At 45.1% G+C, this 25,266-nt stretch overlaps 1 protein-coding gene across 5 annotated transcripts in view; it reads left to right on the plus strand.

Moving 5' to 3' along the window:
• The window catches only part of LOC110502431 (latent-transforming growth factor beta-binding protein 1), a 144,047-nt gene that overhangs the window by 68,694 nt on the left and 50,087 nt on the right, over window positions 1–25,266 (plus strand). For 4 of the 5 annotated variants that reach the window (XM_036959792.1, XM_036959791.1, XM_036959796.1 and 1 more), the window contains exons 8-12: window positions 711–810; window positions 6,460–6,543; window positions 12,351–12,473; window positions 15,525–15,692; window positions 19,745–19,969. In XM_036959792.1, coding sequence (XP_036815687.1) covers window positions 711–810; window positions 6,460–6,543; window positions 12,351–12,473; window positions 15,525–15,692; window positions 19,745–19,969 — 700 coding nt within the window. The remainder of the gene's footprint in view (window positions 1–710; window positions 811–6,459; window positions 6,544–12,350; window positions 12,474–15,524; window positions 15,693–19,744; window positions 19,970–25,266) is intronic. The other variant, XM_036959795.1, reaches the window with a different exon arrangement.

Consider the following 25,266-nt stretch of genomic DNA (forward strand, 5'->3'; position numbering starts at 1 on the left):
AGCCATTTATCATTCTTTGCATTGGAAAAACTACAATCAAAGTAGCTGTTTGTGCATCAAACTAATCTACGCTAATCTAAATTGATGTGTGTTTAAAGGGGGGGGGGGGGGGGGGAACAACCATGCCTCAATTTAAATCAATGCAGGTGTAAGAGCCTTCCTGTCATTTTTCAGCCTGCTTTATACCCAGAGAATAAAGATCTTATCAACACCAAGCAACTTTTCCCATCTTAGAAATAGTCCCTTAACCCAGGTCAGTGTTTAAATACATCCAAAGTTATTAGCAGCATTGGCAACTCGCCCATCTTATCCACTCCAGATCACCATTCAATTTGGTTTGCATTTTGCAGTCAAATGGACGTTGTGGTGATAAGGCTCCATCAGCAGGCGAGGCGCCGACGACTGTTCCCTTATCAGTGTGTGTCCATCTGAGGGAGGCTTGGCGACAGGATGTGTTCTATAATAGAGCTGTTCTGTCTGAGAGTTGGAGTTGGAGTGACAGATGGGCATTGTGTGATGCTGATGGCTCACAAGCCCATGTCGTTGTTCTGCAGCTTTTTTTTATTACTTCAGCCAGCCAAATAGAGGAATATGGAGTTTTCTCCCGGCTGAAAATACTGAACTCACTCAGTCTTTCCCTCTGCTGTTCCTTCCCTCTCCCTTTCTCTATTTCTCTCTCTCTTTCTCTCTCTTTCTCTTCTAAATGCCAGTGTGGCAAGGCCCTCCCTGGTCTCAGCAAGCAGGAGGAATGCTGTCAGAGCATCGGAACATCCTGGGGGTTCCACAAATGCCAGAAGTGCCCAAAACCATGTAAGTACCGATGTAATACAAGTAACACTCTTTGACCGGTGTAGATTATAATGCTTGGCCTTTATCAGAAGGGGAATGGGGAGTGAGAGAGACTGTCGTGGGATAGACAGGCAGCGACAGAGACAGATGAACTGTACACCCAATTAAGGACGTCTCAGCCCAATGAAATTTGTCTCAGCTTATGTGAGTGCTGTGTGGCTATTTGCTGCCGAGACACAGTAGTTGAAGATAGATCCGGTAATGCACCTTACTGGCACTGTGGAAGCAGTTTACTGGCATGTGCAGTTTCTCACTTCCTAACTGCTTCCAAGAAAATGAGTTTTTTTGTGTCGAGACAATCAACACATTGGAACCCGACTTCTGCCAAAAAAAGGAGGGGTAATGGTTTTTCACAGAGAATGACAGAGAAGGGGGCAGAAGGAAATGGGCGGGTGGGGGGGAGTTGGAGAAATGGTAGAATTCAGTGAAGACACGCAAGTGTGAATGTGCTGACTCACATAGCAAACAGACCCAGACCAGACACTGACCCACAGTTATGTTCCAACAACCGGACCCCTGGTGTCCAGTCCACGGACTCACCTCATGGTAATCCTCTAATAACTTTCTTGTGACCTTTTACACTCGTGGGAATTGGCCTATATGGGTAAGGCTAAATGTTCATGTTTATTGCAGAAGAAGTATGAAAAGCATATGCAGGCATGGTAGCAATTGAAACGGAACAGTTTGGAGATTATGGGAAAATGATTAGGCCAAAGTTGAGGACACAACAGTTCACCTGGGACACAAAACTGAATCCAAATATCACACTGTTGATTTTACACGCATTTTACATTTACTGTACTTTTCCTCGCGTTTGTTGACCACGAAATCTGAAAATACTCTGGATACATTCAGTAACATGATACGAATATTCCTGGAAAATGTGGGGTAGGTGCGACATAAGACCAAAAAAGTTACACGGGTTTGAGTGAGAGGACTAACTGGCCACACACACCTCTCCAAAGTGCGCACAGTTCCTAAACTATTTCAAGAAGAGTCTTCAACTATAAGGTGCTTCTGGGCTCTTCTAGCTGTGCTGTTGAGGAACTAGAGGAAGCACACTTGTAGTTGTTTGGAACACAACCCTGCGTCCCCGCCATCACACAGTTACTGTTGTTTAAGCAATCCAAAAACGGCCCAAAAACATGACCAGCTATAAGCAATAAAATACCATCTACCAGTGTTAGGCTTTCACAGGGCTATTCAGAGAAACAGATTGTCATTTTGGTGCGGATAGAAAGAAGTCATGACTGCATTCAGGTGTGTGTTCTGCGGCAGATTGTCATCTTGTAACTGTACATCTAACACAGTGATAACATTTTCCTGACACTGTATATGACACGAGTTTTAGGATATGGAAATGTGAAGTGCACATTTTTACTCACGGGTGTTTGGCTTGCTTGTATAACTTCACAGCAGTATTTATTCTAATCGTCAGTGTCTCATCTTTCAAAATACAACGAGGCATCTTCATTTACAGCATGTCCCTCACTCAGAGAACAAAATCAAATCAAATCAAATCAAATTTATTTATATAGCCCTTCGTACATCAGCTGATATCTCAAAGTGCTGTACAGAAACCCAGTCTAAAACCCCAAACAGCAAGCAATGCAGGTGTAGAAGCACGGTGGCTAGGAAAAACTCCCTAGAAAGGCCAAAACCTAGGAAGAAACCTAGAGAGGAACCAGGCTATTTGGGGTGGCCAGTCCTCTTCTGGCTGTGCCGGGTGGAGATTATAACAGAACATGGCCAAGATGTTCAAATGTTCATAAATGACCAGCATGGTCGAATAATAATAAGGCAGAACAGTTGAAACTGGAGCAGCAGCACAGTCAGGTGGACTGGGGACAGCAAGGAGTCATCATGTCAGGTATTCCTGGGGCATGGTCCTAGGGCTCAGGTCCTCCGAGAGAGAGAAAGAAAGAGAGAATTAGAGAGAGCATATGTGGGATGGCCAGTCCTCTTCTGGCTGTGCCGGGTGGAGATTATAACAGAACATGGCCAAGATGTTCAAATGTTCATAAATTACCAGCATGGTCGAATAATAATAAGGCAGAACAGTTGAAACTGGAGCAGCAGCACGGCCAGGTGGACTGGGGACAGCAAGGAGTCATCATGTCAGGTAGTCCTGGGGCATGGTCCTAGGGCTCAGGTCCTCTGAGAGAGAGAAAGAAAGAGAGAAGGAGAGAATTAGAGAACGCACACTTAGATTCACACAGGACACCGAATAGGACAGGAGAAGTACTCCAGATATAACAAACTGACCCTAGCCCCCCGACACATAAACTACTGCAGCATAAATACTGGAGGCTGAGACAGGATGGGTCAGGAGACACTGTGGCCCCATCCGAGGACACCCCCAGGACCAAACAGGAAGGATATAACCCCACCCACTTTGCCAAAGCACAGCCCCCACACCACTAGAGGGATATCTTCAACCACCAACTTACCATCCTGAGACAAGGCTGAGTATAGCCCACAAAGACCTCCGCCACGGCACAACCCAAGGGGGGGGCCAACCCAGACAGGATGACAACAACAATGTTTTATAAAGTTGCCCAATTAGCGGGAGGGACGGGGGCGTCTTCTTGTCGCGTGCTGTGCTCAAATTCAGAACGTCTGTCAGTCAAAACCCATACAACGCTGTGAAGCGCAGAGCCTGATCTCTGGCATCTTTTATAGCATGTTACTATACAGACACTGCGTTCTAATTTATGGGCTTATCAGTGCCCAAATCTGCAATTATCAACCCGTATATACGGGCACAAGTGGAAAGGGCTACAATAGGTGAAAATCGTTCCCTCTAATACCCCCAGACGAGCGTTACAACATTGCCGTGCTTGTATCATCCATATTTGGTGAAATAATGATTTGTACAAGACCCAGACTGAAACCCAGACACATTATCTTGATCTTTCGTCTTTTTGTGTTTATAGTTCTGGAAAATGTTGAACTATGCTGGGATGCTAAAAAAATATGCTAGGAATGAGAAATTGGGAGATCTGTTTTCAAATGAACATGACACAGCCTCGCTCTCATCACCTGAGACACATTACACAATGTAGCCTAGTTACGGCAAGTAACAACAGAATGTCCAGCCCAGTCATTTCAGAGCAGCTGCTCTTGAGGCACTGCTAGCCTACCTCCAATGAAAATCCTAGCTTTGACTTGCCTAGCTAAATAAAGATCAAATACAAAATAATGCACTCTCACGAGTTGCCCAGTCACTTGTATCAGCTGGCAACAGGCAAAATAAAGACGCAGAGTCACATTCATTTGGGAACATAATATGACCCTTGTGTTTATCCAGATTAAAAAAAAAGGTGGCTGGCTTCTGGCCCTGTGGGTTTATTTTGAGAAGAGATCTGTTTAAAAAGAGAAAAAAACCTGGATGTCTCCATATCAGTAGTCTGTGTTCCCACGTGGCTGTCCTGTCTTTCTCTTCCTGGGCTATTTTAGCTTGTTGTTACCCGGTGGGGGAAGGTGAGGCCCATGTTTGCATTAGACCCTTCCAACCATCTCCCAAGGGTGCTGCTTAAAGAATGATCTTTGTTTCTTTCGCACCAAAGCTATGGGACCGTTGAGAGCTTGGGAGACTGAGGGGATGGTGGGAGGAGACGGGGGTGGGACGCGGTTAGAGATATGTGTTTTCATCAATTAACTGGAGGGCGGTGGATATCCTCGCGTGAATAGCTTGTACTCAAGAAGAGCTCATAAAAAAAACAACTAATTTGTAACCCAGAAAAAAGCTATTAGTCTGCCTCAATCAGACAGGCATCAAAGTACTCTGTGCCCTCAGTGCACTTTGGAGATGAAATAACTACGCTTTAATCATTATCAAATAATCTTATGACAGCTTTTTCATTAACTCTCATTTTATGTCAGGGAGACTTTTCCCTGTTGGGCCTGAGAATCAAGTTTAACTTGGTTAGTTTGTACTCCTGTCTTACCTGACAGGTAGACTCTTTCAAGGTCAGAAATCACCACACATATTTTTCTACCATTACTTCCCTGTTTTCCACACTGAACAAAACCTAAAGCCCTTCACCAGTTTGTTCCCAAAAGTCTCCTGTTATTGAGAGGTACAAAGGAGGCACAGTATACTGACTGGTTGTGTTGGGAGTCAGGAATGGCAGGGGCGTGAGGTTAGTGTTTATGTGTGGGCGTCGTGTTAACAGCCACATTATGCCCCCGGAGACAGTTTTCGCTGTTAAATAGATTGGCTTACGCGCAAACAAACACAGCCTTGTTCCCTGTTGACAAGGCTAGCAAGTTATCAATCTGCTTTTAGGTATTTGGGTGCCACCCTGTCACGGGGCCTGAAAAGCCCTCCATGAGTACTTCCGTCTGCCAGAGTAGATCTAGATTCCCCCTTATTACCGTAAGCAGACTTTGAGTTAACTCTCCATCTGCAATCACCCATCAGCATTGAAATGGTTTGATTTATTCTGAGCCAGCGGTACCATGGGCAATGCGGTTTAATGGTTCCTCTTTGAGGACTCTGACTGTGCCCTCGGGCTCTCATCCCCTGTCAACCCATCGGAACTCAACCAGAGTCTTGATTAACAGATGTCAGCTCCCTTCGTTGAGTTTTTACAATGAAAGCAATTAATGTCAACCTTTGGAAATGAAACAGTAAGGCTACGTGGTGTTTGGCATTTGGAAGCGGAGGTAGGAGGGTGTTTTTGCACAGTGTTCTGTCCTTGAGGCTTGTGTGGCCAGGGATAAGAAAGTTGAATGCATGAGAGGAAGTGTTTGTTCATGGGTTTGATCAGTTGCCGTGCATGTGCACACCACGTGAGAGAAGGGAGGTTTTACCCCTATTTTCCCTTTCATTTTGTTTTCATATTATGGATGCTTGTGCTGTCGTTCAACTCAAATCCATGTGGGAGCAGAAATGTTTTTATTTTGCCGTGATTCTCATTTTCCCTAGAGGTCAGCTTGAGATCCCTATTCTTGTCCTTTAACAGCTATCAGACAATGCTAGTAAGCAGAGAGGCCTGCGTCAGGAGGACCACACCATGCATTCGTGATTTCAGATCAAAGTGGGATTAAAGCAACCTGTCATCAATCAAAACCAAGTGTGATGGTTTTTATTCTTGGCAGGTTTCCTGACGCCACCTCTAGCCTGGAGTCATGATAAACTATGGAACTGTTCTAGGTGACACTTCCAGTGCGATAAACAAAATGGTGTGTGTGTGTGTGTGTGTGTGTGTGTGTGTGTGCGTGCGTGCGTGCGTGCGTGTGTGTTGTACGCATGCATGCACGTGTGTCAGATGAAACGCTGGTTCTTACTCAGGGTGTTTGTTTGATGGATCGTGTTTGTGTTGAACAGGTCAGAGTAGAGACTGTCAGAGTGGCCTTCCTCCTTCCTAGACAATTCTGGATGAGTCCTCAAATGCGGTCTACTCAGAAGTCAGAAGGAATCCCCAAAGTATCAGTAGAAAATGCATAACGCATTTGAAAAAACCTTGACATGTCCTCAAACGTGTTTATGTGCGAGAATGAAGCGTATATACTCCACCTACATTTGCTCTGAGTCATATACGCCTCAGAGATGGAATGATGGGCGTCAAAACAAAGAACTCTCTCTCTCTCTCTTCTCTCCAGCTATTCCTCTGACAGCTGGAGGATCCAGACAGGCGATGGACTGCCCCCAGGGATACAAGCGCATCAACAACTCCCACTGCCAAGGTAAGAGCTGCGGCCCACCTCTAGTTCAACCTCTCTGCGTCGACCCGCTGGCATTGTTTTGCTTGTGTTTTCCCACACAGAGAGCGTTTCTTAGCGTGGAGGAGGGCTTTGCCAAGAGAAATGAGCCCCAAAGAAATGATTTGTCACCAGCCACATAAAACCCTGCTAGAGAGCAGGGCTGCAAACCAGAAATGGGAATGAATATGCTTCCTTTTGACAATGATATAATTCTCTCGCTTTGTGTTGGTGTCCTGTGCGCTCTTCTCTGCTCTACTCCTTCCTTGGGCGGTGTGGGCCTGTCTACCTGTACACAGCACCCTCTGCTGGTCCCTCACCTTCCGGTCCTCCACAGACGCACTCACTCAGCCAACTCTGAGGCGAGAGAGAATATATTCTTAATTTACAACCCTAGTGTGCCAGCTGCCATTTGTTGTCTCCCAGAGCTGCCTGAAATCCATCAAGGATTAAAAAAAATTTAAATTATTTTCTTTCTCCTCCTGACCTGCTCCACTCACTCGTCAGTGATCAATCCTGCTTTCACAGGACCCCAAACACCATAACAGCCATGCAGGAGAGAGAGGAAAAAAGAGGCAGGTGCCATATTTGATAGATTTCCCTAATCTGTATTGAATTTGAATATGATAGCAAGTGATGACTACAATACATCAGGGCTGGCAGGCCTGACCACTTTCAGGGGAGTCACTCTAAATCAAGCCTGCTCCGCGCCAGCGACTTTTGAACCCACTGTGGCCCAATTCAAATCAAATCACATTTTATTGGTCACATATTTAGCAGATGTTATTGCGGGTGTAGCGAAATGCTTGTCACGAAGGATCCAATTCGGGAAAGTTGTATTTCTGGTTGGAATGCTGGTGAGTTACTGGCACTCTTATAGCTAAATGTTATTTCCGGCTGTATGTACTGATGCAAAAAAAAACGTTCTGGGCTAATAATGTAAGAAATAACACACACGCACACAAAACAAATACTGAAAAGTTGCTGCTAGAAGCAGAGCTGCCTTGCACGTCGGCACCATCTTAAAAGATTCACTCAGCACTCCATTCAAGGGGAGAGAGAGGGAGACAGAGATAGAGAGGGAAAGATGGAGAGAGAAAGAGAGAGAGAGAGAAGGCCAGCCTCAGTGTCTGGGTGGGGGTCCATGTGGGCCACAGGCCTCTGCTTCAGGGACTTAACTGACTGCTCACTTTTTCAGAAGTAATTTATAACCCTTAACGCTCTCATCATCTCACCTGCAAACCCAGACCTCTGCTCCTCTCCATGGTAGCTGGCTGTTTGAACGGTCAGATCTTACAGAGAGGGGTTTTGTACAGCACTTTGAGATATCAAAATACATTTGATTTGATTTGATTGGATTCTGAACTAGTGAAGGCTTCTCCTTCAAATCGAGCTTGTGCCATTTGTTCGACAATAGCAACTGCCCAACACTTAGTACACTACATTATTCCACATCATTGAGGAATGATATATTGGAACAGTGGACGGTACATTGAAGACATTGATGATATCAGGGGACATCATTTGGCATCACTCCCTGCTCTCTTCAAAGGAATCCCATTCGTTGGCAGCACTGGTACTGTCGTGCATGGCACAACCAATAGAGGGCATCTGCCAGGGTTACACTGGTTCGCCATGAAGCAGAGCGCCAGCACGCCGAAGCGTTTGCCAGGCGCAAAGGGCTCTGAAAGGGGAGCTGAAGCCTGCTTGCTGCCTAGTCGGAGAGCTGCCAGGCTGAGGAGAACAGAGCGCCGGCCCAGGGCCCAGGAGCCCAGACTTGGCTATCCCTGTGGAGGTGCTGTGACTCACCCTGTAATCCACCACATCCTGTTCCCGTTATTATTCACCCTTTTTTGGGGGATTTCATTTCCAATTTGTTTTCCTTGGAGCTAGGTACGTGTGTTTACTAATCGCCAGACATGGTGTGACTGTGTCCAATATAAGATGTGGAGGGAAAAAGAGACAAGGTAGAGGATTGCTTGGCTGGTTTAAAGATGTTTGGTCCCCGGTCTGATCCAGGTTCTGATTAAATTCCCGAGTGAGCCATTTGAGTTCTGAAGCGGTGAGGTTAGGGGCAAAGTGTGGTGTTAGGCATGGTTAAGTTCAGTATGATTTCACTTGGACAAGCCAATCTCCCTCCCACATACTCTAGGTTAGCACTTCTCAGGCACTGCTGAATGTTGTGGGGGCTAATGCGCAGGTGCGTCCCAGACAGATTATGTGAGCGGAGATGGAGTGGAGCGAGGAGTGGAGCGTGGCCAATTTGACAAGAGCAGGGAGCGAGATTCCCAAAGGCTGGAGCATCGGCCTTCTCGCCCAGTAGCGTTCACTTCACGAGCTCAGGGCCTGGCGGAGCATGCGTCTGTAGTCTACTTGTGTGCGGCTGTAAACCCCTTGCTTTAGCTACTCTCATGGAGTTCGCTAAATATTTTCAGAAAGACATAAAACACACAGGTGCTAAATCAATCTGACTTACAAAGAGGAGGACCAAGAGCAAGAGTGGGAGTGTGGTGATGTAGCGTCCACAGATAAATAATCATTGTGGAATCTGAAAAGACACGTATCCCAAAAGCGTGATGGTGTACTTACTACGTGCACATGCTAACAGAAAGGAACGAGGCGGGTAGATAACTAAGTGTGTCATTGTAGCAAAGTATTTCTAAACTCAAAACCAGATCTCTTAAACGTTTCGTTCATTTTTGTTCTATTATCTATACAATAGGCCATCATTGATTTTGGCCCAATAGGCCTGGCATATTCCCACGTCCGAGGAGCTTTCCGTTTTGATTGGGTTATTGTGCCTAAAAAACCTTTAGGCCTACCTATAGAGAGAATGGCCTACCTTTAGGCCTACCTATAGAGAGAATGGCCTACCTATAGGCCTACCTATAGAGAGAAAGGCCTACCTATAAGCCTACCTATAGACAGAAAAACTAACTTTGCATCTCTGCCCAGCCTGGCAAGAGTGGCCAAAAGGGTGTTTATCATCCCAGTAGCTCTGCAAATTCATTCTAAAAATGAATTCAAATGCACTAATTTCATTCTAAATAAGTCACAGCCTATATGCGCAATTTATAAACTATTATGATTTAACACAACAAAATGTTGTTTAAATGCTGAGCGCTTTATGTCCCAGCCAGTCTACTGTGTCGCACTCGCAAATGCTTCACAATGTATTTCTTTGTAGGCTATATTCAAATACTTTTCATTCAAATCCAAATGGTTTGGTTTCAATACTTCAAAACCAAATGGTAGGTCCAGGTAGTCACAAGAATAGATGGGTGTTGGTTAAATTGATTTTAATTAATGGAGCGAATTTGGAGTGGCATTATTTTTCTGTGAGCACGGAGCGGTTGGAAAGGACATGAAGCGCCAGAGCGGTATGCAACTTGCTTCACTCTGCTCACATGCTCTGGTTCCAGCCCAGGCAGAGGATTTGAGTACAAAGTGATTAAGGTGATGAGGGAGCAGTGATTTATTCAACTTTATTTAACCAGGAGAACCCATTGTGACCAGGGTCTCATTTCCAATGGTAGCTGTGCTCCTATGCTTCTCCTCAACCTAGCATGACACATTTCTCCGTGTGTCATCAGAGGCAATTGGCTGCTCTCTGTGGGGCCCCAAGGGGCCAGAAATAGTCCATTCATCTCTCCTCCACTCGGCTCACCGCTGGGCCGTTTTATTGCCTTGTGGGTAATTATTCTGTCAGTGCGGTGATTGACAGCGCAGGTGGGCACGGCTCAGAGGAGCGGTGCAGGTGTTGAAACTGTGAAACCACCAGTGGAGACGTGTTTGAGGACACGCCGCGTCCCGTAAGATGATAATTGCCATTCATTGATATTCCCGACAGAGGGTGTCATAGAAAAGAATGTTAACGCAAACATCTTTCTCCTCTTGAGATCTGCCCGAGAAAAAAAAGGGGGATTTTGATCATCTATCCTGTAGGGCAGGAAGCAACACCCTCATTCACCCACCCCAGGGGAAACGTCACTGGGAAGTGACGTCTCTGCCCCTGATTAGTGGTTCTTTGACAGTTTGACAGAGCCTCCTGTGTTATGGACCTGGGCGTGATGTAGCCGCTGAAATATTCATGACTTACATGGAAGGATATCAACATGCTGCCGGCTGGTGTTAGAGTGCCACACGGTGATGTGATGCTGTTCTTGTCATGACACCATCCACTTAGTGTCAGGCGTCTAGCACACTCTCTGTGTACATGATGCTCCTGTACTGCTTCTGCTTTTCACTTTGCAAACAGAAAGTGAAAATATGTGTCCTGTGGAGCAGAATTAGAGGGAAAACAAAGCTCTCCTTTCGATACATAACTCAGACACATGCTTCGTATTTAGCCCTCTCAATAACAAACTGCACTTGTAAACTGGATGCCAGAAGAAATGAGCCAGGTATATGTAAACAGCTAAGAGGCAGCTGAGTTGGAAGGGGATACAAAGGCTCCCTGTCTCCTGTTAGGAGGAAGAATATGGGGGAGAGCATTCTGTTGACCTTCTTCCAGCCGGACATATTATGTCTACCCTGCTGTTGCTTCATGAACAAGCAGGGTTTCTCAAACCCGGTCCCCGGGACCCAAAGGCTGCATGTTTAGTTTTTTTGCCCTAACCCTACACATCTGATTCAAATGATCAAAGCTTGAGGATTAGTTGATTATTTGAATCAGCTGTGTAGTGCTAGGGCAAAAACTAAAACGTGCACGTCTTGGGGTCCCGAGGACCGGGTTTGAGAAACCCTTCTCTAGTGACTGGCTGACACAGCCCAGCTGCAATGAGCCAATGAACCCCTGAGGACATAAAGCATAAAGCTGTTAGTCCCACAGCCAGCCTCATAACCCAGACCTTGAACTAAGGAAATGAACCTGCTCTTCTGTGAGGTTACTACATAACCAGGATTCATGCCTAAGACCTGAAACTGTCTCTTCAACTCCACATAAATTACCTAAAACTACAGGGCTGCCTTGGACCAGAACAGTTATGTAGTGGCTACACCAGGGTTATGCGGCTACACCAGGGTTATGCGGCTACACCAGGGTTATGCGGCTACACCAGGGTTAATGGGCTACACCAGGGTTAATGGGCTACACCAGGGTTAATGGGCAACACCAGGGTTATGCGGCTACACCAGGGTTAATGGGCTACACCAGGGTTAATGGGCTACACCAGGGTTATGCGGCTACACCAGGGTTATGCGGCTACACCAGGGTTATGCGGCTACACCAGGGTTATGTGGCTACACCAGGGTTATGCGGCTACACCAGGGTTAATGGGCTACACCAGGGTTATGCGGCTACACCAGGGTTGATGGGCTACACCAGGGTTAATGGGCTACACCCGGGTTAATGGGCTACACCAGGGTTATGCGGCTACCCCAGGGTTATGCGGCTACACCAGGGTTAATGGGCTACACCAGGGTTATGCGGCTACACCAGGGTTATGCGGCTACACCAGGGTAATGCGGCTACACCAGGGTTAATGGGCTACACCAGGGTTATGCGGCTACACCGGGGTTATGCGGCTACACCAGGGTTATGTGGCTACACCAGGGTTATGCGGCTACACCAGGGTTATGATATGAATGTGGTTGTTGTGAGCTATTATACAAACTCATGCACGGAAACAAATAAAATGATGGTAATATGTGTCAGGCATACAGGCTGTGTTTTGCACACAACTCCATTCTATGCACATTCAGTTCATGTTCCTTTCTGTACTGTGTAATAAACACTAATATGTATATCAACAGTGCATTACTTTGTTCCTCTCCTTGTTGTTCTGTTGCAGATCTTAATGAGTGCCAGCTGCAGGGCGTGTGTCCCAACGGAGACTGTCTGAACACCATGGGTAGCTACAGGTGCAGCTGTAAGGCCGGCTTCATCCCTGACCCCACCCTCTCCACCTGTATCCGTAAGTCCTCTCTCTCTCTCTCTCTGTCTCTCTCTCTCTGTCTCTCTCTCTCTCTGTCTCTCTCCCTCTCCCTCTCTCTCTCCCTCTCCCTCTCCCTCTCCCTCTCTCTCTCTCTCTCTCTCTCTCTCTCCCTCCCTCTCTCCCTCCCTCTCTCTCTCTCTCAGTGCCATTTTTGGGTGTGACATACATTTCCCATACATTTCTTTGAATTTGTATTAATTCAGCCCATACAGTCTGGGTTGCAGTCTAAGAATGTTGTGAATGCCGCAAATCGTACTGCAAAGGCTGCGTTTTGATGAAATGCATACGAATGTGGGAACAGATGAAAATGCATGGATGAAAAGCATGGTGTTTATCAAATTAATCAGATTCCCCCTAGAGCATGGAACACAAGGCACAGCATTTGAAAACACAGCAGATCTCATTTCTCTCTACTGAAAGAGGGAGGGACGGAAGGAGGGATGGATGGATGGATGGAGGGAGGGAGGGAGGGAGGGAGGGAGGGAGGGAGGGAGGGAGGGAGGGAGGGAGGGAGGGAGGGGGGATTAAAATCCTATTGACCTGATTCTACGTTCTCTGGGTTTTTGGTCGGAGAGCGATTGAACAGTGATGGCCTTTTAATCACTGTTCCAATGTAATCTGTGTTTCCCTGTCGGCTCGTTGTCTCTCCCAGTCCGACCACTGTGTGTGTGTGTGTGTGTGTGTGTGTGTGTGTGTGTGTGTGTGTGTGTGTTTGTGTATGTGTGTTTGTGTGTATGCGTGTGTGCGTTGTCATTCTTGTTTTTTCTTCTATTCCTGGTTCCCCTCTATTTATCTCATTGCTAATGAAACCTGAGTGGCCATTCATCAACATCACTGGCTACGGCAAGGAGCCTTGCTACCGTTTTGTTCTTACATGGAAAAAGGAGGCGTTTGAAATTCATCAGTGACATCAGCCATTGTGTCTGCCCCCTCCCCTGCATATGTTGCCTGTCATTGAACCCCCAATGTCAGGTCTAGACGTCTCCCCTCGTTGTGTGTGTTGAGTTACTGAGTTTCTCTGGCTCTCTACTGACCTGAAAAGCAGAGTGGAATTTGGAGAGAAACATATTGGTGTCGATGAAGGACCAGGATATAGCCTGACCCTCCCCTGTACTGCGCCTTTGCGTGTTGATTGGCTTATAGTGTGCATGACAGTAACCAACCAAAACTCGCGTACCCATTGTGAGCGACACTTGACATTTACTTACGTGTACATCCTGTGTCCAACTAAACGTATAACAAAAATAAACCAATGCATTCCATGCGTAGCACTTAAAAAATCTCGGACTAATTTGTATTTGGGGATTTTGACACGTCATCAAACATTCCACTGGTGCAAGACTGTAATTTTAGACAAATTCTTGACCAAAAGGTTAAAAATAATGACTGCTTGAAGTTCACAAACCACACGTGATCAAGCTCCAAAATAGGGTAACATGATGGGACACAAATAGAGCAACTGACTTGGAATGGAGGGAGGGCCATCCAGGGCAATCTAACAGAACCCCAGAAATCTCACCTCTCTCTATCCCTCTATCTCCACTACCCTCTACTGGGCTACCTCCCAACATCTGACAACGAGAGAGATTCTAACATTGGGTCATTCACTGGCCTATTCATGGGACTGCTCTAGTTTAGCCTTTAGCAACTGAACCCAATAGCCAAGCCATAGCCCTTTTAGCTGGACCGTTACTGAGACTCAAAAAGACTCAAGTGTGTTAAACACGGTGGTGCTGCCATATCAGGGAGTTGGTAGTCACTGGTATTAATTGGTGGCAACTTTACTGTGGGTGGTAAGAAGGAGGGAGGAGGGGGGTGGATGGAGTTTTGGGAAGTGAGTGGAGACTAGAGCAAAAATGATTGCTGCCTGTCATGCACGATTTCCACCGTGTGTCCAAGCTGTGAAGTGTGAGACTCAGAGGCGCCGTCACAATTTTTTGTAGAGGGTTTGGGGGGACAGTGGTTCAGTGGTTTGAGCCCGCCTTTCCAACAGTAACACACACTCACACACACGCTCACACACACTCTCACACACACATGCTCACACACACGCTCAGCTTTGTCAACATAATGACTGGAAACCTGAGAACTCTTTCCGCCTGTTTTGACGAATATCAATGCACCACACAAACTGCCTGAAGGGGAAAATGTTAGAGGAATTAAAACTTTGGAACAAGCCTTTGTGACCTTTTGTACAGGAATTGGTAAAGAAAAGCCTATTACCTTTCACTGTTGTTGGAATGATGTCTTGTAAACTCGTCCATTAACTCATTAATGCCTGCTGTTGGTCTGAACAGTACAACACAGTCACATTTGGGGTTTTGGAGACTGTTGTGCGAGAGAAATAAAGGAATGTCATGGTCCATATGTGTTAGCACTGATTTGCCGTTGATAGGACGGCTTACCAATTGAAAAATGAAGAAATGCTGAAAGAACATCATATGGCTCTAGCTCTACTTGGAGGTCAAAGCCTTAGAGAGTCTTTGTTCCGTTGGTGCCTTGCCGTGCCACAGTTTCCACTCCTGCTCCCCCACTTCAGGATTTGAGCTGCTTCAACCCCTCATGATGGGCACCATTCAGAAACACTCAACCAACCCTACTGCATGCTGTTATTTGAGTCAGCGTTTGACTTTGCTAACTAGTGCATGAAGCCATGGCATGAAGCGCTCAATGTGTGTACACCCAAAGAGCTTTCGATGTTGTATGTGTCGCGTGTGTTTTGTGTTTGAGCGTTTAGTTGAGTCAACACTTTCTTCATAGCTCAAAAATCCTGCGTCGAAGATATGAAAGGTCTCAGCGGTAGCAGCTAACTACGCCGAGATGTTTCACATTTTCCTTGGTATTTTTGATGTCGTTGTTATAAATGTGTGACTACTGGACTCTGTGTTGGGCGGGGAGATTCCGGTGAAGGGGGACTTCTTTACTTCTCTTCTCTTTATTTCTCTTCTCTCCCCCATGTATGTGTCTCCCCCCCACTGTGGCGCACCTCCCCTCGCCCCTCTCCCTCCACCCTCCGCCGCACCTCTTCAGCTGACACCCCTGCCGTCCACGAGGAGAAAGGGGCTTGTTTCCGATTGGTCAGTTCGGGGAAGCAGTGTTTGCACCCGGTGCCTGCTCAGCTGAGCAAACAGCTGTGCTGCTGCAGTGTGGGCAAGGCCTGGGGCCCGCGCTGCGACAAGTGCCCCCTGCCAGGAACAGGTAAGGTCCCCAACGCTGGCACCTCTGAGCTCCAGACAGACTACACCTCTACCCATCCATCTATTCCACCAATCTCACACTGAGAGATGGAAATATGGGACCAATGGCATTCATTCATCCGACCCCCCCCCCCCCCACAGACACTCTCTCTCTCTCTCTCTCTCTGTGCATGTGGTTAACTGCTTTGCCAAATATATGCTTTTAGATGCAGTTAAATCCCCACCACCACCACACTCCCACTGTCTCCCCTTACTCCACCACCACCACCACACTCCCACTGTCTCCCCTTACTCCACCACCACCACACTCCCACTGTCTCCCCTTACTCCACCACCACCACCACCACACTCCCACTGTCTCCCCTTACTCCACCACCACCACCACCACACTCCCACTGTCTCCCCTTACTCCACAACCACCACCACACTCCCACTGTCTCCCCTTACTCCACCACCACCACCACACCCCCACTGTCTCCCCTTACTCCACCACCACCACCACACTCCTACTGTATCCCCTTACTGCACCACCACCACCACACTCCCACTGTCTCCCCTTACTCCACCACGGCTCCCCCTCTGTCAGTGCAACCTGTACGGGTATTATGGTCAGTGTTCGCCTTGGTGATACAATAGCAGACGCTTGCAGATCATGTGGACCACAGCCACACTAAATAGATAGAAGCTGTTCGCTGAGTCCTCACACTTCCACTCAAAAAGGTCTGTCTTATTTAATTTATGACGTCGAGCCAAACATTCCATTAGACCTGGGAGTTTATCTGGGAATAAGTCTAACCCTTTTCTTCGTCTGTGCCTGTATTGTCTGTCTGGGCTCCGAGAGACATTACTAAATTACCTCGTTTTGCCTAATTAACAACACCAGTCAAATTAATCTGGGTTGCCAGATTCCTTTGGTTGCCAGATCCTCCAGGTTTGCAGTTTGGTACAGCAGGTTGTTATAGAGAGTGTGGGTGGTAGAGTTAGAGGATGATATCTTGGAATGGGGCCCAAGTGAGAACATCTCTGTGGGTAAGATTAAGAGCTGTTATAACTTCTTAGGGCTGCAATCCCGTTAACGGGATGATATGACAACAGCCAGTGAAAGTGCAGGGTGCCAAATTCAAAACAACAGAAATCTCATAATTAAAATTCCTCAAACATACATGTATCTTATTCCGTTTTAAAGGTAATCTTGTTGTTAATCACACCACAGTGTCCGATATCAATATGCTTTACAGCGAAAGCTCCACAAATGATTATGTTAGGTCACCACCAAGCCACAGAAAAACACAGCCATTTTTCCAGCCAAAGAGAGGAGTCACAAAAAGCACAAATAGAGATAAAATTAGCCACTAACATTTGATGATCTTCATCAGATGACACTCATAGGACTTCATGTTACACAATACATGTATGTTTTGTTTGATAAAGTTCATATTTATATTTAAAAAATCTGAGTTTACATTGGCGCGTTCACTAGTTCCAAAAACATCCAGGGATTTTGCCTAGCCACATCGATTCAACAGAAATACTCATCATAAATGTAGATGATAATACAAGTTATAAACATGGAATTATACATATACCTCTCCTTAATGCAACCGCTGTGTCAGATTTCAAAAAAACTTTACGGAAAAAGCAAACCATGCAATAATCTGAAACGGCGCTCAGAAAAATAATCAAATTAGCCACCATGTTGGAGTCAACAGAAACCAGAAATTACATGATACATATTCCCTTACCTTTGATGATTTTCATCAGAATGCACTCCCAGGAATCGCAGTTCCACAATAAATGCTTGATTTGTTCGATAATGTCCGTTATCTATAGCAAAAGTAGCTAGCATTAAGTACACATATCAAACGCTCGTGCATTACTTCGGACAAAAACTATATTACAGGTCGAAGAGACGTTTCAAACTAAGTATAGAATCAATCATTAGGATGTTTTTATCATAAATCTTCAGAATCTTCGGAGAATTCCTTTGTGTCTAGAGGAGCAAAGTCGATATCATGTGGAATGCGCATGACCAGGAAATGGCTCTCTGCCAGTACCTGACTCATTCAGCTCTTATTCAGTCCCACAACACAGTAGAAGCCTCATTCAAGTTTCTAAAGACGATTGACATCTAGTGGAAGCCCTAGGAAGTGCAACTTCATTCATATCCCAATGTGAATTCAATAGGACCTGAGTTGAAAATCGACCAACCTCAGATTTTTTTACTTCCTGTTTGGATTTCTTCTCAGGTTTTTGGCTGCCATATGAGTTCTGTTATACTCACAGACATCATTCAAACAGTTTTAGAAACTTCCGAGTGTTTTCTATCCAATACTGAGACTGACAAGACTGAGGAGCAGGCCGTTTACTCTGGGCACCTCTGGGCACCTTTTATCCAAGCTACTCAATACTGCCCCTGCAGCCATAAGAAGATAAGAGTAAATTATAGACTTGTGCTCCATAATCAGGAAATAAACTTGAGTAGACATATAGGATTGGTGTAATCATTTCAGGACTAACCTTGATGTGAAGTGCAGCGTTTTTTAAGGTATCTTTTCAATGTGTTCTTCTTCGTTTGTTGGAATGTTTACCAAGGTAGCTGGATTAGTTACTGTTTGATCTGATATATTTGTTTCACTATCAATGTTAAATGTAGTGTTTTAACTGCAATTGGCTGGGTTCTTGCTGGGCCACTCAAGGACATTCAGAGACTTGTCCTGAAGCCACTCTTGTGTTGTCTTGGCTGTGTGCTTAGGCTCGTTTTCCTCTTGGAAGGTGAATCTTCGCCCCAGTCTGAGGTCCTGAGCACTCTGGAGAAGGTTTTATGTACTCTATGTACTTTGGTCTGTTCATCTTTCCCTCGATCCTGACTAGTCTCCCAGTCCCTGCTGCTGAAAAACATCCCTACAGCATGATGCTGCCACCACCATGCTTCACCGTAGGGATGGTGCCCGGTTTCCTCCAGGCGCGATGCTTTGCATTCAGGCCAAAGGGTTCAATCTTGGTTTCATCAGACCAGAGAATCTTATTTCTCATGGTCTGAAAGTCTTTAGGTGCCTTTTGGCAAACTCCAAGCGGGCTGTCATGTGCCTTTTACTGAGGAATGGCTTCCGTCTGGCCATTTTACCATAAAGGCCTGATTGGTGGAATGCTGCAGAGATGGTTGTCCATCTGGAAAGTTCTCCCATCTCCACAAAGGAACTGGAGCTTTGTCAGAGTGACCATCGGGATCTTGGTCACCTCCCTGACCAAGGCCCTTCTCCCCCGATTGCTAGGTTTGGCTGGGTGGCCAGCTCTAGTGAGTGTATTGGTGGTTCCAAACTTCATACATTTAAGAATGATGGAGGCCACTGTGTTCTTGGGACCTCAATGCTGCAGACATTTTTTGGTAGTCTTCCCCAGATCTGTGCCTCGACACAATCCTGTCTCGGAGCTCTACGGACAATTCTTTCAACCTAGTTTTTGCTATGACATTCTCTGTCAACTGTGGGACCTTATATAGACAGGTGTGTGCCTTTCCAAATCATGTCCAATCAAGTGAATTTACCACAGATGGACTCCAATCAAGCTGTAGAAACATTAAAGGATGATCAATGGTAACAGGATGCACCTGAGCTTGAATACTTTTTTATTTGTAATACATTTGCTAAAATGTCTATAAACCTGTTTTCACTTTGTCACACTTTGTGTGTAGATGGATGAGATTTTTTTTTATTTCATCCATTTTAGAATAAGGCTGTAACGTAACAAAATGTGGAAAAAGTCAAGGGGTCTGAATACTTTCCCGAATGCACTGTATGTGGAGCTCGGAAAGAACTCAGAGAATTATATACACGTGGTGAATCTGCTTCAACAAAAACCTAACCTAACTTATTGTACTTTACATATGAGTTACATCAAATAAAAGATCAATCAAATTAGTCATATAGCTATGAATTATGCAAAGTAAATATATTTAATGTGGACATTTCGATCTGTTTTTTGGGATGGAAGTGGTTTCTGATGTGTTTTTTTTTCTTGCGTAAAGAATACTTATTTTTCTTTTAACATTTTTAGCTAAATTCAAGGAGATATGCCCTGGTGGGATGGGCTACACTGTCACAGGCTCTTACAAGCCCAAACTACCCAATCAACTACCCAAACTTCCCAGCCAACCTGAGACCATCAACAAGCCAATGATCACCCACCAAGAGGCTGTGGCCCCGCCTCTGCCCTTCCCGACACCCGAGAAACCAGTGGAGGCCTTGAGCGTCACTGAGAGACAGCTTCCCTCTATTCCAGGTGAGTCAACATCACACAATTCCCTTTATACCAGGGGAGTCAACATCACACAATTCCCTCTATACCAGGTGAGTCAACATCACACAATTCCCTTTATACCAGGGGAGTCAACATCACACAATTCCCTCTATACCAGGTGAGTCAACATCACACAATTCCCTTTATACCAGGGGAGTCAACATCACACAATTCCCTCTATACCAAGAGAGTCAACATCACACAATTCCCTCTATACCAAGAGAGTCAACATCACACAATTCCCTCTATACCAGCTGAGTCAACATCACAAAATTCCCTCTATACCAGGTGAGTCAACATCACACAATTCCCTCTATACCAGGGGAGTCAACATCACACAATTCCCTCTATACCAAGAGAGTCAACATCACACAATTCCCTCTATACCAGCTAAGTCAACATCACACAATTCCCTCTATACCAGGTGAGTCAACATCACACAATTCCCTCTATACCAGCTGAGTCAACATCACACAATTCCCTCTATACCAGGTGAGTCAACATCACACAATTCCCTCTATACCATCTGAGTCAATGTCACACAATTCCCTCTATACCAGGTGAGTCAACATCACACAATTCCCTTTATACCAGGGGAGTCAACATCACACAATTCCCTCTATACCAAGAGAGTCAACATCACACAATTCCCTCTATACCAAGAGAGTCAACATCACACAATTCCCTCTATACCAAGAGAGTCAACATCACACAATTCTCTCTATACCAAGAGAGTCAACATCACACAATTCCCTCTATACCAAGAGAGTCAACATCACACAATTCCCTCTATACCAGTTGAGTCAACATCACACAATTCCCTCTATACCAGGTGAGTCAACATCACACAATTCCCTCTATACCAGGGGAGTCAACATCACACAATTCCCTCTATACCAAGAGAGTCAACATCACACAATTCCCTCTATACCAGGTGAGTGAACATCACACAATTCCCTCTATACCATCTCAGTCAACATCACACAATTCCCTCTATACCAAGAGAGTCAACATCACACAATTCCCTCTATACCAAGAGAGTCAACATCACACAATTCCCTCTATACCAGTTGAGTCAACATCACACAATTCTCTCTATACCAAGAGAGTCAACATCACACAATTCCCTCTATACCAAGAGAGTCAACATCACACAATTCCCTCTATACCAGTTGAGTCAACATCACACAATTCCCTCTATACCAGGTGAGTCAACATCACACAATTCCCTCTATACCAGGGGAGTCAACATCACACAATTCCCTCTATACCAAGAGAGTCAACATCACACAATTCCCTCTATACCAAGAGAGTCAACATCACACAATTCCCTCTATACCAGCTGAGTCAACATCACACAATTCCCTCTATACCAGGTGAGTCAACATCACACAATTCCCTCTATACCAGCTGAGTCAACATCACACAATTCCCTCTATACCAGGTGAGTCAACATCACACAATTCCCTCTATACCAGGTGAGTCAACATCACACAATTCCCTCTATACCAGCTGAGTCAACATCACACAATTCCCTCTATACCAGCTCAGTCAACATCACACAATTCCCTCTATACCTAGAGAGTCAACATCACACAATTCCCTCTATACCAGCTGAGTCAACATCACACAATTCCCTCTATACCAGGTGAGTCAACATCACACAATTCCCTCTATACCAGCTGAGTCAACATCACACAATTCCCTCTATACCAAGAGAGTCAACATCACACAATTCCCTCTATACCAGCTGAGTCAACATCACAAAATTCCCTCTATACCAGCTGAGTCAACATCACACAATTCCCTCTATACCAGCTCAGTCAACATCACACAATTCCCTCTATACCTAGAGAGTCAACATCACACAATTCCCTCTATACCAGCTGAGTCAACATCACACAATTCCCTCTATACCAGGTGAGTCAACATCACACAATTCCCTCTATACCAGCTGAGTCAACATCACACAATTCCCTCTATACCAAGAGAGTCAACATCACACAATTCCCTCTATACCAGCTGAGTCAACATCACAAAATTCCCTCTATACCAGGTGAGTCAACATCACACAATTCCCTCTATACCAGGGGAGTCAACATCACACAATTCCCTCTATACCAAGAGAGTCAACATCACACAATTCCCTCTATACCAGCTAAGTCAACATCACACAATTCCCTCTATACCAGGTGAGTCAACATCACACAATTCCCTCTATACCAGCTGAGTCAACATCACACAATTCCCTCTATACCAGGTGAGTCAACATCACACAATTCCCTCTATACCATCTGAGTCAATGTCACACAATTCCCTCTATACCAGGTGAGTCAACATCACACAATTCCCTTTATACCAGGGGAGTCAACATCACACAATTCCCTCTATACCAAGAGAGTCAACATCACACAATTCCCTCTATACCAAGAGAGTCAACATCACACAATTCCCTCTATACCAAGAGAGTCAACATCACACAATTCTCTCTATACCAAGAGAGTCAACATCACACAATTCCCTCTATACCAAGAGAGTCAACATCACACAATTCCCTCTATACCAGTTGAGTCAACATCACACAATTCCCTCTATACCAGGTGAGTCAACATCACACAATTCCCTCTATACCAGGGGAGTCAACATCACACAATTCCCTCTATACCAAGAGAGTCAACATCACACAATTCCCTCTATACCAGGTGAGTGAACATCACACAATTCCCTCTATACCATCTCAGTCAACATCACACAATTCCCTCTATACCAAGAGAGTCAACATCACACAATTCCCTCTATACCAAGAGAGTCAACATCACACAATTCCCTCTATACCAGTTGAGTCAACATCACACAATTCTCTCTATACCAAGAGAGTCAACATCACACAATTCCCTCTATACCAAGAGAGTCAACATCACACAATTCCCTCTATACCAGTTGAGTCAACATCACACAATTCCCTCTATACCAGGTGAGTCAACATCACACAATTCCCTCTATACCAGGGGAGTCAACATCACACAATTCCCTCTATACCAAGAGAGTCAACATCACACAATTCCCTCTATACCAAGAGAGTCAACATCACACAATTCCCTCTATACCAAGAGAGTCAACATCACACAATTCCCTCTATACCAAGAGAGTCAACATCACACAATTCTCTCTATACCAAGAGAGTCAACATCACACAATTCCCTCTATACCAAGAGAGTCAACATCACACAATTCCCTCTATACCAGTTGAGTCAACATCACACAATTCCCTCTATACCAGGTGAGTCAACATCACACAATTCCCTCTATACCAGGGGAGTCAACATCACACAATTCCCTCTATACCAAGAGAGTCAACATCACACAATTCCCTCTATACCAGGTGAGTGAACATCACACAATTCCCTCTATACCATCTCAGTCAACATCACACAATTCCCTCTATACCAAGAGAGTCAACATCACACAATTCCCTCTATACCAAGAGAGTCAACATCACACAATTCCCTCTATACCAGTTGAGTCAACATCACACAATTCTCTCTATACCAAGAGAGTCAACATCACACAATTCCCTCTATACCAAGAGAGTCAACATCACACAATTCCCTCTATACCAGTTGAGTCAACATCACACAATTCCCTCTATACCAGGTGAGTCAACATCACACAATTCCCTCTATACCAGGGGAGTCAACATCACACAATTCCCTCTATACCAAGAGAGTCAACATCACACAATTCCCTCTATACCAAGAGAGTCAACATCACACAATTCCCTCTATACCAGCTGAGTCAACATCACACAATTCCCTCTATACCAGGTGAGTCAACATCACACAATTCCCTCTATACCAGCTGAGTCAACATCACAAAATTCCCTCTATACCAGGTGAGTCAACATCACACAATTCCCTCTATACCAGGGGAGTCAACATCACACAATTCCCTCTATACCAAGAGAGTCAACATCACACAATTCCCTCTATACCAGCTAAGTCAACATCACACAATTCCCTCTATACCAGGTGAGTCAACATCACACAATTCCCTCTATACCAGCTGAGTCAACATCACACAATTCCCTCTATACCAGGTGAGTCAACATCACACAATTCCCTCTATACCATCTGAGTCAATGTCACACAATTCCCTCTATACCAGGTGAGTCAACATCACACAATTCCCTTTATACCAGGGGAGTCAACATCACACAATTCCCTCTATACCAAGAGAGTCAACATCACACAATTCCCTCTATACCAAGAGAGTCAACATCACACAATTCCCTCTATACCAAGAGAGTCAACATCACACAATTCTCTCTATACCAAGAGAGTCAACATCACACAATTCCCTCTATACCAAGAGAGTCAACATCACACAATTCCCTCTATACCAGTTGAGTCAACATCACACAATTCCCTCTATACCAGGTGAGTCAACATCACACAATTCCCTCTATACCAGGGGAGTCAACATCACACAATTCCCTCTATACCAAGAGAGTCAACATCACACAATTCCCTCTATACCAGGTGAGTGAACATCACACAATTCCCTCTATACCATCTCAGTCAACATCACACAATTCCCTCTATACCAAGAGAGTCAACATCACACAATTCCCTCTATACCAAGAGAGTCAACATCACACAATTCCCTCTATACCAGTTGAGTCAACATCACACAATTCTCTCTATACCAAGAGAGTCAACATCACACAATTCCCTCTATACCAAGAGAGTCAACATCACACAATTCCCTCTATACCAGTTGAGTCAACATCACACAATTCCCTCTATACCAGGTGAGTCAACATCACACAATTCCCTCTATACCAGGGGAGTCAACATCACACAATTCCCTCTATACCAAGAGAGTCAACATCACACAATTCCCTCTATACCAAGAGAGTCAACATCACACAATTCCCTCTATACCAAGAGAGTCAACATCACACAATTCCCTCTATACCAAGAGAGTCAACATCACACAATTCTCTCTATACCAAGAGAGTCAACATCACACAATTCCCTCTATACCAAGAGAGTCAACATCACACAATTCCCTCTATACCAGTTGAGTCAACATCACACAATTCCCTCTATACCAGGTGAGTCAACATCACACAATTCCCTCTATACCAGGGGAGTCAACATCACACAATTCCCTCTATACCAAGAGAGTCAACATCACACAATTCCCTCTATACCAGGTGAGTGAACATCACACAATTCCCTCTATACCATCTCAGTCAACATCACACAATTCCCTCT

This window comes from Oncorhynchus mykiss, chromosome 23 (genome assembly GCF_013265735.2).
Source record: "Oncorhynchus mykiss isolate Arlee chromosome 23, USDA_OmykA_1.1, whole genome shotgun sequence".
Classification (NCBI taxonomy): domain Eukaryota; kingdom Metazoa; phylum Chordata; class Actinopteri; order Salmoniformes; family Salmonidae; genus Oncorhynchus; species Oncorhynchus mykiss.